Below are 16,409 nucleotides of genomic sequence, written 5' to 3'. Positions count from 1 at the left end.
GTGTGTCCAGATCCCGTCCTTTGTGATCAGACTGCGATTCTTGCGAGTGCTTTTGGTCACCTTGGGTCTTGGAAAACGTGTGAAGCACTTCTGCGGATATGGAGAACTCTTAGTTTTTGTTATGTGTGGAGAGAGCTGATGTCTGTTGTTTCAACAGAGTGGTCTTACTGGTTTTTCTCTGTCCACGGTGCTGCAGATGTTGTACACATTGTATACATATGGTATTTGCCTGCACTGATCTTGCTGAAGAACGAAGTCGACAGATGTGATATAACTGTATGTCGGTCAGTCGGTTTGTCTGTCCGTCCGTTTCTCTCTCTCTCTCTCTCTCTCTCTCTCTCTCTCACACACACACACACACACACACACACACACACACACACACACATAGGCACACGCTTGCTTGCTTGCAAATGTGTTGACATATGTTGTTAGGAGAAGAGGAAATAGCGTCTTACGGTGGGGTTTTGTTTTTGTTTTTGTTTTGTTGTTGTTTTACCATGGAGTTTCCGTCACAGAGTCTTGGGATCACCCATTCAATGTTTCCCGTCGTCTAGTCACCGGAAAGGTGGGCGCAGACACGGGGCAGACCAAGCAGGGGTCCAGTGGAAAAACTGCACGGATTATGACGGTCTGTTGGCACCGCTCTGCAATGCTACGCGCTCGTTGTTGCTATCACGATGTAACTGGGACGGATTTCACGGTCCGCACGCACGCACAGGTCAGCCCAGAACACAGAAGTAGTTGAAACATGGTCGGGATGAAGGTGGTTAATTGCTCACCAGGGTATATGTAGGCCGGAACGGTTACATGCCAAGATTTTTTTATTTTTTTTCCCTCAAGCTCGAATTCACTCAGTTTCAGTTTCAAGGGGGCTGTCTCTCTTCATCCCTCTTTCTTCTCCCCTTCTTTTCGAACTCTCTCTCTCTCTCGCGTGGGGAGTGAGGGTGGATAGGACAGCAAGAAGTAAATAGAAGTTGTCTTGAATAAGGCGACGGACACGTTGACAAACGCACAGCAGCAACGTATTGAGACACCTGTGCAGTTAATGACATTTTTTTGTGCGCCTATCTTAAAAGGTGTATGTATTGAACACAAAAAAGCCCAGCAAGTGGTGGGCAGGTGAGAATGGCGGGTGAAAACACCTTTATCTGCTCTTGAAGACAGCGGATGAATGGGAAGTGGTTTGCTGTGGACACTTGTCAGTGATGTTCATTTGATTTTGCGTGGGGTTTGTGTGTGTGTATGCGCTTCCTTTTCTCTTTTCTTTCTTTTTTAGCGCTGTATCATTGTGAAATAAATGCTCTTGAAGAGCTGAGGAATGTGTGGAAAAGCTTCATCTTTTCACTTTCTCAGTATGTCGGACTGCCTGTCTGTCTGCCTCTCTCTCTCTCTCTCTCTCAGACTATCAGGTACACTGTTTCTGTCTCATTTTTTCTCTCTCCCTCCCCCCCCCTCTCTCTATTTCTCTACCAGACACACTTTTCTCTCTTTCTCCCTCTCTCTCTGACTCTGTCTCTCATTCCCCTCCCCTCTCTCTCTCTCTCTCTCTGACTATCAGATACACTCTTTCTGTCTGTCTTCCCCTCTCTCTCCCCCTCTCTCTGTGTCTATGTCTGTCTGTCTTCGTGATGTCCCTCCGTGGGCGCTGATGGACTTCTTGAAAGAAGTGAACATTTTTGATCAGATTTGAAGGTTTTAAACTATGGAAGTCTTTTAAACGTTGAGTGGAAAGTTTGAAGTGGTGACTCGTTTTAAATGTGTTTTTTACCCTTGTAGTAGGTATTAACGTGGCGATAGCCTTGAGATGGCCTTAGTGGTCGGCGAGGCTCTAAGCACCATAATTTCATTTAATTTCATTTCATGTGTGTGTGTGTGTGTGTGTGTGGTGTGTGTGTGTGTGTGTGTGTGTGTGTGTGTTGTAAGAGTAGAGAGAGACAGGATTTCTTCCAAATATTTTTTCTGTGATGTAACTTCAACCTTTTTAGATTAAAAAAACATTCTTGAAAGAGGTTAAAATGTGTCTTTCCTGTTTATTTTTTAATATTTTTTAATACATTAATAAGCAATAAATTTAGTGTGCTGTGCGTGTAAAACGGACACAAGCGCAACGATGGAGACAGTGATGAGTGTAGTGAGGCCAGAACACAATAGGGATTGTCCTCTCCCCCCTTACCAGGCAGGCGGTACTGTATAACTAAGTTCTGATGTAGGCCACAGGTAGCGTCAGCTCCACGCACCCACACGTATACATGTATACACGTGTACACAGGTCAGGCAGGTGTCTGCCTGTCGCCGACTGCCAGGTAAACCAGATTTTCCCGTTGCTGTGGAAGGGGGTGATAAAAAAAATCTAGCTTTAGACACGCTCAGAGGTTTACTTCGATGTGTCGACTTTCTTTGGTTTGAACAATATTTTATATGAAAATGTCACATAAAATGAGTTCGACAGGAACGACAAAAATATATGATATATTAAGTCGTTCTATTTTCAGTTCATGTCCTGTTCCAGATGCCTTCGATCTTCCCAAACCTTTCTCCGGACAATAAGACATTGTTGATTTCCTTTACAGTGGAGAAGTTTGATATTTCAAACAACGGTCACCTTACTGAAAAGCTTTGTTTTTTGTTTGTTTGTTTTAATTTCAGACCTTTACAGATGAATTCAATGCTTTAAAACTACCTGTAGCATGAACATCCACACAGAATTTCTATATAGATATACAATAAGACCACACACGCACGCGCACGCACGCGCATACACATACACACAAACACACACATTTAATCTCTCTCTCTCTCTGTGTCTCTGTCTGTCTGTCACTGATGAATTACGTAAAACGGAGATTTAGGGGGTAATACTGCGGGCCAGTAGAAAGTCGTTTAAATTTAAAGTAGGTAAAACGATATCACTGGTAAACAAAGCCATACCATATATATAAATAACAATTTGTCCCCGTTTGCTTGGTCGTGAAATTTAAACTCGTGTGCATCTCTTAGTGTGTACTCGTTTATCCCGTAGAGATTTGCTTTGCGTGTTGATGTGCAGCGGAGATATGCGGGATTCAGGTCACGAACAAGTGCACAATATTCCTCCGTTTGTGTGTGCGAATTCTTGCTTGACACGCGGTGTAGATGTTGTTTATTACACTCAGGACAAAAGCGTGTAGGCCAACCACCGTTTAACGTATCATTTGCGGTATGCCAGGCTGATTGCTTCTGTGGCTCTGTGGGCTTTGCGAATGTTGGTGACATTTCGTGCCATTATTATTCAGTGGCCGATTCAGTATTTGTGGCTTTGTTGTTGCACAGTTAAATGAATTTCTCTTATTGGAGCTAATGTATTCTGTATTCTACCTTTATCACGGAGAATTACAGGTCTCAAGAAAAAATAGTTAAGAAAAATATCAGTGCTGAAAAAAAAAAGTTATCGTCATTGTTCCTTGTTTTACGAAGAAAATTTGGCCTGTGTGTTTGCGTGCGCACGTTTAACTTTAAGTCTGTTTACTCGGAAGTCACTTCCGCGAAAGCATCATATTTCGCCCTGTTAAAATACCCTAAGGAAATTACAAGTGTTCTAAGAAGCTGAATGTTGTTTCTGTGCAGCGTGTGTGTATGTGTATGCTTGAGAGAGAGAGAGAGAGAGAGAAGCGAAGTAGGCAAAACGGGACAAATGGTCAGACACTGTAGAGGCCATTGAGGTCGGCGGTGCGATCAGAGTAGGCGTAACGGGAACAGGGGAAGACCTGCACCGTGATATTTGATTTGCAAAACGATAAACAGCAGGCTGCAACGATCCCGGTACTGTTCACACACAGACAAGAACGTTTGGAGGTTAGGGGGAAACGACAACAAAAACAACAACAACAACAGCAACAGCAACAACAACAACAACAACAACAACACACACACACACACACACACACACACACACACACACACACACACACACACATGAGGTTAGGGGGAAAACGACAACAGCAACACCACACACACACACACACACACACACACACACACACACACACAAAACAACAACAACAACAAAACAGGTGCATGTCAGAGGTGCATACATTACAAAAGGGTTCCGTTTCTCAGTGCACTGCCTCTCACCTCCTGCAGAGCCATCTTAATTGTGTTTGCTGGGAGTACATAATCTCCTTTGTGTTTCTTGGTGGATCTCTCTTTCTCTCTCTCCCTCTCTCTCCCTCCCTCCCTCTCTCTCTCTCTCTCTCTCTCTCTCTCTCTCTCTCTCTCTGTGTCTCTCTGTCTCTGTCTCTCTCTCCCAGCACTTCACTTCCCGAAGGAAAAAAAAAAGAAGCAATATCCACACACGCACACACATACACATATACATACATATGCACACACACACACACACACACATACACACACACACACATACACACACACACACACACACACACACACACAAAATGCACAAGCCAATTGGTTGTGAAAAGACCACTTGTTCGCAAATTATGTCAGTCTCACACAGTTACAGTCTGCCTACACAGCTGCAGTCTGCCTTTGCCTATCAGTCTGCCCATCCTTTCCTGAGATCATCCCTCCACCCCCCCCCCCCCTCCGTCCCCCCCCCCTCTCTCTCTCAACCACTCTCTCGAAATCTCTCTGTCACTCTCTCTCCCAGGCCCCCCCCCCTCCACACACACACACACCTGCCCCCACCCCAAGAATGAGTTTGTTCTGACATATGGAACACAGAGATATGATTATCAGTCAAAGAAGGAAGGAAATGTCGAGATGGGGTGTTGTTTGTTTTGCAAGCTTTTACAGTCTTTTTGACACACTGAGAGCTGGGCATGAGGGGGTCAGAAGAGATGTGGGTAGGGGCCGTGGAGGGTGAACAAGGTTTATCATTTATTGTTGTTTATAGTTAATGTCCAGCCGACCGTACAGGGCCATATCCGGACTGTCAAACCATACTAATGCTCGGCTACGTCAACACAGAACCTGTCACATCTGTTAAAAAAAAAAGAGAAAAAAAAAGACAGTGATAAAAAAACTGTATAGATATTATTTTAATCAACAAGACAAACCCACATAATACAGTTCATGACACATTCATTATCATAACCATTAGCTACCTAGGGCAAACACGACTAGGCCTGTGATGATCAGCCCTTCTGCTATCATCCCCAGATTACAAAAAAATTGTAAAAAAGGAAAAACCAGTGCTGAACAAAAAATACCTTTAAAAAATGAGGCCATATATGCACTGCAGCACGGACAGCCAGTGCCCATCCCGATTTTACTACCAAACTGCCAGAGCAAATCAGCACAGAGAGTAAATCACAGACTGTGGAAAAGAGAAGAAAATAAAATGTCAAGGCTTGCTCAGAAATAAAGAAAGGGGGCTGGACTGGGAAGGCAGAGAAAGGAGACAACAATGAAGGCAGAAAAAGCAAAAAATAAAGAGAGCAATAGAAAAGAGGACATTCTAGCACATATTTTCCACAAGGCGGGGATGCTCTTGATACTGAAAGACCCCCTGCATGCCATGGGGGAGGTGAACTTGGTGTTTCTGAGGAAAGCAAGAGGGACAGAAAGAGTGTGGCTGGGATGTTAGTGTGCACAGAAAAAGAGAGAGAGGGGGTTTAGACAGCACACATAAAAGCCAAACACTGTCCTGAGTCACTCTGGTTCCACTTGAACAGCTCTTCCATTTTGCAGTCATGACGAGTTTTACCTCGCTTCGGTTCACCAGCACAATACGTTCAAAGCAGCTCGTAACACTTGTAGGAGTTCATCATTTTGGATCGTAAACTTCTACACTGCAAACAAAATGGCTCATAGCCCATGTATGTTGGTGTGTCATTGAAGTAGACATTTTTCTTTGACAGCCGACCACACAGGATCACATATATATCAGGGCTGCATTGAAATATGTCTGTGTGTGTGCTTGTGTGTGTACACACACATATGTTTTGCTCACATGTACGAGCATGTCTGTGTGTGTGTGTGTGCGTGTGTGTGTGCACTCATGCATTAATTTTGTATTAGTTCAGTTGACCATATCCCTGTACATACATTATATACACTTGCAGAACTTTGTACACCACCATAAACACACTCGACATACTCACACACATGTGCATGCACAACCCCCTTCCCCCCCCCCCCTCCCACACCCCCAACACACACACTCACATACACACACACATACACACACTATGTCCCTGTGTACAGAAAGGCACAAAAACATAACTGACATGAAGTAATGCCATGGGATAGGTATTGGGACAACAGAGGAAAAGGATGTGTTGACGTACATACCACAATAGGCAAAATTTTAACCACTGTATTCACACTCCCAGTGACAGAAAACATGGGGAAAACTGCACTGTTGGGAGTGTCCCTGCGTTTATTTGCTGCACATAAGAGAGTAGGAGGGAAAACACACAGAGAATCAGTGTTGCGTGAAGCATTTGGTTACATGGCTGACGTCGTTTCACTTTTGTTTCATTTTTGCGTGGGTGCTTGCTTGGGTCCCTTCCATCCTGGTGCATTTTGAGCCTGTGTCTTGTGTAACTTCTTTTGGTTCTTTTGTTTGTTGTCCCACCATTGCAGTTTTCAAAAAAAAAAAAAAAAAGATTGTTCTGCTTGGAAATTATGCACCACTCTCATGCACACATGCATGCTCCCCATCCCCCTCTCCCCTTCACACACACACACACACACACACACACACACACACACAAACACACTCGCTTGCACACACACACATGCATGTGCATGCACACACGCACATACATGCTCACGCACGCACGCACGCACGCACACACACACACGTTATACCGATATACACATACACACACACACTCACAGAGTGACATGTATATATATATATATGCACACAGTTAAGCTCACACACACACACACCCTGCACACCACACCACCATAAACCACACCACATCACACCCAAAAAACACCAAATAACTGGACACACACACTGAAAACAGTTGAGCAAAAAAAAGTTACATTGATATTTAGGTTGAGAAACAGGTCTTCAGGATAGCTTTTGACAAGATATAACCATAGGTATTTCAATTATTTGTATGTAAAATGTGTTGAAGTTTTGAACTTTGCAGGTGATTGGGGTCCAGAAGGATAGGTGTGGTGTGAGAGCTGTCATGAACATGGGGGAAAGACGCTCCTTACTGAGCATGACAATTTGACATGGCCCCATAACCAATAGTTACAATCCCCCCAGTTTCCCCCAACCCCTCACCCTGCTTTTGTGTTGGTGCATACACACACAAGTGGCTTACCCATTTTTCCATACAGTATACAGTGTATGTGTGTCGGGAGGAGATTTCCTCCATTACACACACACACACACACACACACAGATATATATATATATATATATATATATATATATATTTTTTTTTACATACACACACACACACACACACACATATTACACACACACACACGTGCGCACACACACACACACATATATATATATATATATATGTGTGTGTGTGTGTGTGTGTGTGTGTGTGTACATTTCCCAGATTGTAAGGACCGAGGGTTATTTCATCAGAAATCCATTGAATATGTCTTTCTTCCTGAATATTGTGTAGACTGACTGAGTGGTCTACCACATTGAGGAGAAGGGGGGACAAGGAGGAAGGGATAAGTGCACCTCACTCTGACACCCACACCCACACTCTCACACACGCACACTCACTTCACTCAAGTTCACTGTGTAATTACCAAGATATTTCAGTCCCCAGCTCTGTCACTTGAGTTTTCTTTTAGAGGAGGGGTGTCTTTTTGCTGGAAGTGTTATCTGGCTGTGCTGTGTGAAGTTTGGATCACCTGAAATGTAAATTGTGTGGGGTTTTTTTTTGTTTGTTTTTTAATTGTTGGTGTTTTCTTTTGGGGGTGGGGTTGATTTTTTTTATTTTTTTATTTTTTTTTTTAAGAATTTTTTTCTTCTTGTGTCTGGCTTTGTGGAAGGTATCTGAGTGAAATGTTTGTTCATAGACTTTTGTTTCTTGTGTGTGTCTCTGCATGTGTGAGAGAGAGGAGACACTCAGAGAGAAACTGTCAGAGATTTTGCTGCAATGAACTTCATAAAGACTAGTATATATAAGTTAATTTCTTTGTGTTGGAAGCATTTGACTTTTAACAGTTTGGCATTCTTTGTCTGTTGTTCATTATTTTATTTATTGATTTGCCTGCGATACTGACTTAAGTAAATGACATTGATTTGTTATACACTTTGTTTTGAAAGTATGCTGTGTCATTCTGATTCTTGTTTCTTTTTTCTTTTTTTCAAAAATTCTTATGACATGCTATGTTTATTTTGGTTTGAGAGTATCTGATTTGGAACATGTCACAGCACACTAGTGTTATTGTAACAGGACAACAAGAAAATCTTATACATAGTCCTGCAAGTCATAAGAATGTCTTCACAAGTAGAAAACTTGAAAGTAGACTGTGGATGAATTTTAACAAAACGGTGCTATGTTGTGTGTTGCAGGTCTATAGGGTCAGTGATCGGCGGTGTCCCCTCGCTGAAGAAGCTTCAAGGGGCCAGCAATGATGACTGGATCGACAGACTCAATCATGTGTGGACGGTGTTTCTATTTGCCATGTTCGCAATCATTGTGTCGACGGGGCAGTTTGTGGGGGACCCTATCCACTGCTGGTGCCCTGCTGAGGTGAGAACTTTGACAGAAAGTCTGGCACCAAGGGATGCTACTGTCTTGCATCCACTGGTCTTTGTCAGAATTGATGGTGTCATCATAGGACGAGCAAAAATCCTGTGTGGTGTCAAGAGGTCAGGTGTCATATTTGAAGGTCCTAATGGGCCACAATAGTATTGCAATATGTGCTGACTCCATCAATCCTCTCCTCTCCTTTTTTTTTTTTTTTTTGATTCTTGTGCTGATCTCAAAGTGGTAACCCTTCAGAAAATAACTCTCTTCTGAAAAGCCTGGAAATTATAACTTTTTTCACAGTCTATGGAAATGTTTGTTCCAGTATTTTTTATGTGTGTACATGTGTGTGTTTTTTTGTTTTTTGTTGTTTTTTTGATGGGCGGACATTGAAGGCCTTGTTGCTGTGTGCAGTTCACGGGAGCCTATGTAGACTATGCTAAGAGCTACTGCTGGATCAAAAACACATACTACATTGCCATGGACGAGCAGATACCTCTGGAGACCATCAAGAGGGAGAACGAGGAGCTGACCTACTACCAGTGGGTGCCCCTCATCCTGCTCTTCCAGGTCAGTGCTGCCTGCTGTCAGATGTCTGGCTTTCAGAAAACATGCTTCTCATTTCTATAGCTACTCTTTGCTGGTTGTTTTTGATCTCTGTGTCATTTGATGTTAGTGTTTCATACTTGTTCATGTTCTGTCAAATTTTGTTTCTGTCATTTTCCTTCTGCATATCTTTCACTTTGTTATATTTATCATGGATTTGCTTATTATTTTATTTCATTTAATTATTTTATTATTTTCATATTATTTAATTTTATTTCATGTTAATGTTTTACGAAAAACCTTTGGTGGGCTCTTGAGGCTTGACCAGCTTGTTATGTACTTTGTGTGAAGGTCACACATCTCCTTTTTTCTTTTTCTTTTTGTATGTGTGTGCAAAGCAGATATGACTTAGCGTGTATGGATCAGACTCAGTATGCACACTTTGACACCTTGAAACAAACTACAGGGTAGGCAAGAGAAAAGAGAAACAACAGTCCAGTGACGTTCCTCTGTGCTGTTGATGGTGACATCAACCATCCCTTCCTCTGTGCTGTTGATGGTGACGTCAACCATCCCTTCCTCTGTGCTGTTGATGGTGACGTCAACCATCCCTTCCTCTGTGCTGTGTTGCAAGCCTTCATGGATTAATCTGTACACATTGACAACTTATTGAAACTGAAACTGTGTTGTAGCTTATTTGCATCATTCCGCATGCTTTTGACACCTCATTGAAACTGGAACTGTAGCGTATGTAGATCATTCTGCTCATTGACAATTCCTTGAAACTTTTTAATTAAAGTTGTGGTGTAGTGCACACTTTGACCCCACCTTGAAACTTACAGAAGTGGTGTAGTGTATATACCTGCATGCATTGACACTCCTTTGAACTGACACTGTGGTGTAGTGTATATACCTGCACGCTTTGACACTCCTTCAAACTGACATTGTGGTGTAGTGTATATGGATCAGTCTGAACACTTTGACACCTTGAAAATTTAACCATGATGTATGTTTAGATCATTCAGCATGCTTTGACAGTTTCTTGAAACTGAAATCTGTGATGCAATGTATATGGATCAGTCTGGTGCTTTGACACTTCCTTGAAACTGGAACTGTAGTGTAGCGTTTTTAAATCATTCCGCACACTGACAATTCCTTGAAACTTAAAGCTGTGGTGAAGTGCACACTTTGACACCTCCTTAAAAGTGAAACTGTGTTGTAGATTGTATGAATCAGTCTACATGCTGTGACACCTCCTTGAAACCAATTAGAATTGAACCTGCTGTGCTGCAGGCATTCATTGTTCAGTCTATACATTTTGACACCTCATTGAAACCAACTGAAAGTGAATGTGCTGTGTTGCAGGCATTCATTGATCAGTCTGTACATTTTGACACCTCATTGAAACAACTAAAAGTGAACGTGCTACATTGTAGGCATTCATTGATCAGTCTGTACATTTTGACACCTTATTGAAACCAACTAAAAGTGAACATGCTGTGTTGCAGGCGTTCATGTTCAAGTTCCCCAACATCGTGTGGCGGCTGTTCAACGGCGGGTCTGGCATCAACCTGGACAAGGTTGTGGAGATGGCAGAGAAAACTCAAATGGGATCACCAGACGACCGGAAGAAGACGATCGAGCATATCGCCCTGTACATGGACCGATGGTTGGAGACGCACCGCGAGTACCACTGGAACATGCTGGTCCGCGCCAAGCAGACCATGGCTCGCTTCTGCTGCTTCTTCTGCAACAAGAGGGCAGGAACCTACCTCACCGCTTTCTACCTCACCACCAAGGTAAAGGGGCACTGGTAGGAGTAATGATAATGTGTATATGATATGTATATAATGATGTATATTGTTACAATTTTTGCGTAGCACCTTTCCAGTCTCACCGTTTCCTACCACCAAGGTAAAGGAAAGGGGCACCGTGGTGGGAGTAATGATAATGTATATTAAAATAAATTTTGTATCAATCCTTTCCAATCTCGCCATTTTCTACCTCACCACCAAGGTAAATGGGGCACTATTTGGAGTGATCATATTTATATCCAGTTCTCACCGTTTCCTACCTCACCACCAGGGTGAAGGGTTCACTGTTGTGGGAGTAATGTTAATATATATTATAATTTTTATATACAACCTTTCCAGTCTCACCACTTTCTTCCTCACCACCACAAGCTCAATGGTTTGGCAGTAAAAGGTAGAAAACGTCATACATCACTTCATCTTGCCCAGATGTGTATTTAGTAGATAATCGCAGTGGAGGGCACTGTGGCAGGATCAGTTAGGATTGGACTTCAGATCAAGTGTTTGTTCACCAGTATTCAGAGTTCGAGGCTGGTTAGCTTCCTTGGGAAAAGCACTCCACCTTAGTTTTCCCCACTCCATGCTAGGCGTGAATAGATACATGACTTTGATTGGTGAAAGTTAAAAGGAGCAGGATTGGGCTCCACCTTCCTGTGTCGAGGCCAAGACACCGTGGATATGAATTCAGTGCCCTTATGGTGGTGAATGGCTACGGGACCTTTTTTTATGTATAATATAAAGATAGATATATGTGTGTGTGTGGACGTGCAGGTGCTGTATGCAGTGAACGTGATCAGCCAGTTCTTCATCCTGAACGCCTTCCTGTCCACGGACTACAACCTTTACGGCTTTGAGGTGCTGGCCAAGTTAGGGCAGGGGGATGCCTGGAAAGAGTCCACCCGCTTTCCCCGAGTTACCCTCTGCGACTTCCGCATCCGCCAGCTGCAGAACATCCAGAACTGGACGGTGCAGTGCGTGCTGCCCATCAACCTATTCAACGAGAAGATCTTCATCTTCATCTGGTTCTGGCTTGTCCTCGTTGCCTTCCTTACCTGCCTCAACCTTGTGGCCTGGTTCTACCGCGTCATCGTGAAGCGCAACCGCTCGGCGTACATCAAGAAGTACCTGAAGATCAACAACGAGCTGCATACCGGGTTCGACAAGAAGCTGTGCAACAAGTTTGCCGAGCAGTACCTGCGTGACGATGGCGTGTTCGTGATGCGAGTCATCGCCAAGAACTCCACGGACCTGGTGGTCACCGACCTGGTGGACAAGATGTGGAAGCTCTACAAGGGCAAGTCAGGCCCCAAGCCCAGCGAGGAACCCACTGAACCCACTCTGCCCATCGACAAGGAGAAGGAGGCGCTGACCGGGGAGTAGGGGCCAGGACTGTAGGGTGACCACTAGCAGCAAGGCTGGACTGGCAATCTGGGCTAGGGGTCTGGATACATGTTACCACATGTTCTATATATAAGAATGGTGACTGACAACCTGACCTGTGAGTTCTACTCTTAGAGAAAGGACGTAAAATAAATTTAAAAAAAGAAAGAAAAAAAAGAAGATGAAGACTAAATGTAAAAGGATGCAACATTATCTTTTTGCGTTTTTAAAGAAGTGTCTGGTCTAGTTTCTTTGGATTGAGGCTTTAATAACAGTTTTAATGATCAGTGAATAAAATGTAACTTGTTTCATGCTGAACACTGCTGTCAATTTTAACACAAGAAATACGAGAAAAAGTCTAAAGAAAGGTGTAAATCTTTACAAACTGACAGGTTTTTGACAAAATCAGATATATCTTGAACTGGGTCGAGCTACGTATGAATCATTGAATGTCTTGAGGTAGTTATGGTTGAAAACTGGGGCTGATTGCAATGAATAGTGCAAAGGCAGGGATGCTAGAAAGCTGAATTTTTTTCGATAGTTTCAGTTTCTCAAGGAGTCGTCACTGCAGACAAATCCATACACCACATCTGCCAGGCAGATGCCTGACCAGCAGCATAACCCAACATGCTTAGTCAGGCCTTGAGTGCATACGTATGTATTTGTGTTCCTATCAGAGTGGATTTCCTCTTCAAGACAACATTCTTGTTGTCATGTTGGTGTTATTTCAGTGCGCCAAGTGCATGCTGCACATGGGACCTTGGTTCATCGTCTCATCCGAATGAGGAGACGCTCAGTTTGATTTTCCAGTCACACTGTGGTGAAAGGGTGAGAGCAGGATTTGAACCCACACCCTCACAGACTCTGTATTGGCAGCTGAGTGTCTTAGCCATTCTGCCGCCTTTCTCCTCGATAGCAGTGATTATCAAAACACTTCATTAGCTTAGGTGAACTACTTAAGTGAGTGGGAATATTAAGACCTGGAAGGTCACTTCACCTCTGTTTCAGCACGCAATAAGAGTGACTGACAGAATGAGACAGGTCTTGTGTATTGAAAGTATGTTTCTGAGGGAAAAAAAGATATAGGAAAACAAAGTTCAGCTGACCCAGATTGCACTGTAAAGATGGGAAACCCTATCATTAAAATTTTTGTTTGTTTTATGTCGAGGTTTTTTCTTTTTTAATTGATAGCTACAAGAGAGATCTCTTTCGTTTATGATATTCTTCCCATTGAATCTGTATATTCAGTTGTATGGGGTTGTTTTTTTTTCAAGATGTGGTAGTTTTTTTTTTATTATTATTTTTTTTTTAATCTGATATAAATAACTGTATGCTTCATATACTGTTTACACTGAATCCAGCATCCTGAAACAAGAGAGAAACACACAGGGCATGAGCCACAACCTGGGCAGTTTCTTTGATATGATACTGACTGTGACATGAGAGGTGGAGGTGGTGGTGGGAGAACTTTTCTTCATTTCCAGCGTTGTGAACCACTTGTTGTGTCAGCTTTTGCAGTTGCTTTTAGAGAAGAGAATGATGTACTTCCTTGTCTGGTTTTAACTGTTTTTAACTGGTCTGAATGCACTGAACACAATGAATAGTGTGCTGAATGTGATTTTCTTTTCTTTTTTTTTCTTTTCTCAAATAATTGGTCACCTGTATAATTTTACTTAGATGGTTGTGTTTGCTGTTGTGTTTTCCCTCCAATTTCATTCTGAAAATGATTGAGATAGAGATTTTATATATACTTTTCTTGTCTATTTGGAGACTTTATTATTTTTTCAGATGATTTTTTGTACAGTTTGTCTTGACTGATCATCAGTTGAAATGTGTGCTGGTTAGTGATGAAAGTCCCAAGATCATGGATAACCACACTTGTAGCAGTCACAATGGTTTACTGGCTGTAGTTTAGATATTCTTTTTTTAGGAAAGAAAAAAGATGTAGAGAATGTTCCTGATGCTTGTAGTCGTTAATCAGAACATGAATTAATACATCGATCTTTGTGACATAAAAGGCTACAGGTGCTAACAGTTTTGTAACCTTTATTTTTGTGGGATTTTATATCATGCCAATTTCATGGGCTTGAAATGAAGTTAGCATAGAGAAACACGAAGCATTATGTTGCAACCAAAGTGTGAGATTTCCTCCTTTTTCTCTCCTTTGGTTTAAAAAAAGAATGATTGTATGTAGAAATTACACACTCAAGATATAAATTGTACGAATTCTGAAAAGTGTGATGTGTTTTAATTTTTTTCGCTTGTCTCTCGATATTTTGATGTACATCTAAATTTACAATCTTTTTGCATTGTTTATCTTTATGATTTGATGTTGTATAAATTTATGCAAAGTGGTGTGTAGTTTTATGTTTTATATACAAACCTATTTCATTTACAATGAAACAACAGCACGTCTGGGCTTCCAAGTGTACATAAAGGTTTTCATTTGTTTTTTCTTTGTTTTGTTTTTTTGTTGGTTTTTTTCTTTTCTTTTTTTTCATCACTTTGTCACAGAGTTTTGATGTAATACAGCATGTCAGTGTTTTATGTCTGGACTGTAACATTATGCATGGATTGGTGGAAATGGTACTTGATTTTAAGAAAGTCTGCTGCTGTGAATGATTGATTGTGGTATGTAAGCTGACTTGCTGATTGCTCAGCTGTACATGACCTATCCTGGTAACCCTGATCAAAAGTGTTAAATTTCCCTTAAAAGTCAGTTTCCCCAGTCTGTACCATAAGATCTTATGTTACCTTTTTGTGTGTGTCATATGTGCTGTGTTTTTCATGTCATGTGAATAGGTGTACATGTACATGGCACATTTTACACTTTATAATTTTGAGGTTGTGGGATATAATTGAATCACTGTAAAAATATGTTTTAAAAAAGAAAAAGAAAACTTGCACAGTATATGTAAGAAATGTACTGAAAGTGAATGAATGCTGCCTTGTATTTGCTTTTTTTTTGTGCCCAAAATCAGCAGGTAAAAGCCATAGCAGAGTGTTGTGCACAGTCACTTGACTCAGTTTGGCCTTTCACTCTCGTTTCTTGGCACTGTGGAAAAAGAGAGAAGTTATACTTTAAGCACAGTGTCTTTTCTTTTTCCTCTTACTACTTTCACACACTTTCCTCTGTTGGCAGGATTTTTTTGTGTTTTGTTTTTTTGTGTTTGGGTTGTTGTTTTTTGGTCACCATGAATAAGCATGTGGACAGTGCTGCACTTCTTGGCTTCAAAGGTCTCAATTCATGGAGATGCTGCAGTGACCTGTGTCATTTCAAGTGAATTATTCTCCTTTGCTTTTCAGAGCAACACTCAGCTTGGTGAGAACAGAGAGGTATGATATTGTACTGGTGGATATGTGTTGATGGATGAGTAGTTGTTTGTGTACCTGGAGACGTTGTCAAAACAAAAATGTTTATTACTGTTACCCATCGAAACAGAAGTGTTTATAATCATTACCCACCGTGGTTGCTGACATTTACGCACAATGAAGCGACTGTAGAAAGAGAGAGTGAGGGAGTGTGTCATTTTCTTCCCTTGAGTGGAAGTTGTTTTTTGTTGTTGTTTTTTTTTTTTATTCATCTGATGTACCAATGTATTTCATAAAGTGTTGTAAACTATTTTGTGGTATACCACTGATTACTTTTTTCTTTTTTTTGGGGGGGGGGAGGGGGGGGGGGGGGGGGGGGGGGTGTCGTCTTTCCCTCAACATAAGTGTTGATCTCTCATACAATAAGAGACAGGGTTCTCCTCATTTTCTCTTGCTTTCAGCTACACCTACGCAGTGTGTTTGTGTGAAATGACTGCTTTTGCATAATGTAAGCAGAATAAGTAAAATTAATTTCTTTTTCTTTTTTTAGGCGTTTATTTTTAGTAGTAGTATTTTTCATTTTATGTGTAATTTATATTTTCTTGTAAGATCAATTATCGCCTTTGATTATAATTATAACAGTATGAAGTTCCACTAACAAGTGTTT

General features: G+C 41.7%; 1 protein-coding gene across 2 annotated transcripts in view; it reads left to right on the top strand.

The window, feature by feature from the left end:
* The window catches only part of LOC143281038 (innexin unc-9-like), a 31,832-nt gene extending 15,742 nt beyond the window's left edge, over positions 1-16,090 (top strand). The window contains exons 1-5 of one of the 2 annotated variants that reach the window (XM_076585953.1): positions 7,662-7,855; positions 8,516-8,696; positions 9,108-9,263; positions 10,748-11,038; positions 11,822-16,090. In XM_076585953.1, the coding sequence (XP_076442068.1) occupies positions 7,854-7,855; positions 8,516-8,696; positions 9,108-9,263; positions 10,748-11,038; positions 11,822-12,430 (1,239 nt within the window). In that variant the 5' untranslated portion in view covers positions 7,662-7,853 and the 3' untranslated portion in view covers positions 12,431-16,090. Of the gene's footprint in view, positions 1-7,661; positions 7,856-8,515; positions 8,697-9,107; positions 9,264-10,747; positions 11,039-11,821 lie in introns of those variants that run through there. The other variant, XM_076585945.1, reaches the window with a different exon arrangement.
* The last annotated feature ends 319 nt before the right edge of the window (positions 16,091-16,409 follow it).

The sequence above is a fragment of the Babylonia areolata genome, chromosome 1, assembly GCF_041734735.1.
Source record: "Babylonia areolata isolate BAREFJ2019XMU chromosome 1, ASM4173473v1, whole genome shotgun sequence".
Classification (NCBI taxonomy): Eukaryota; Metazoa; Mollusca; class Gastropoda; order Neogastropoda; family Buccinidae; genus Babylonia; species Babylonia areolata.
This window is presented reverse-complemented; position numbering and strand designations above follow the sequence as displayed.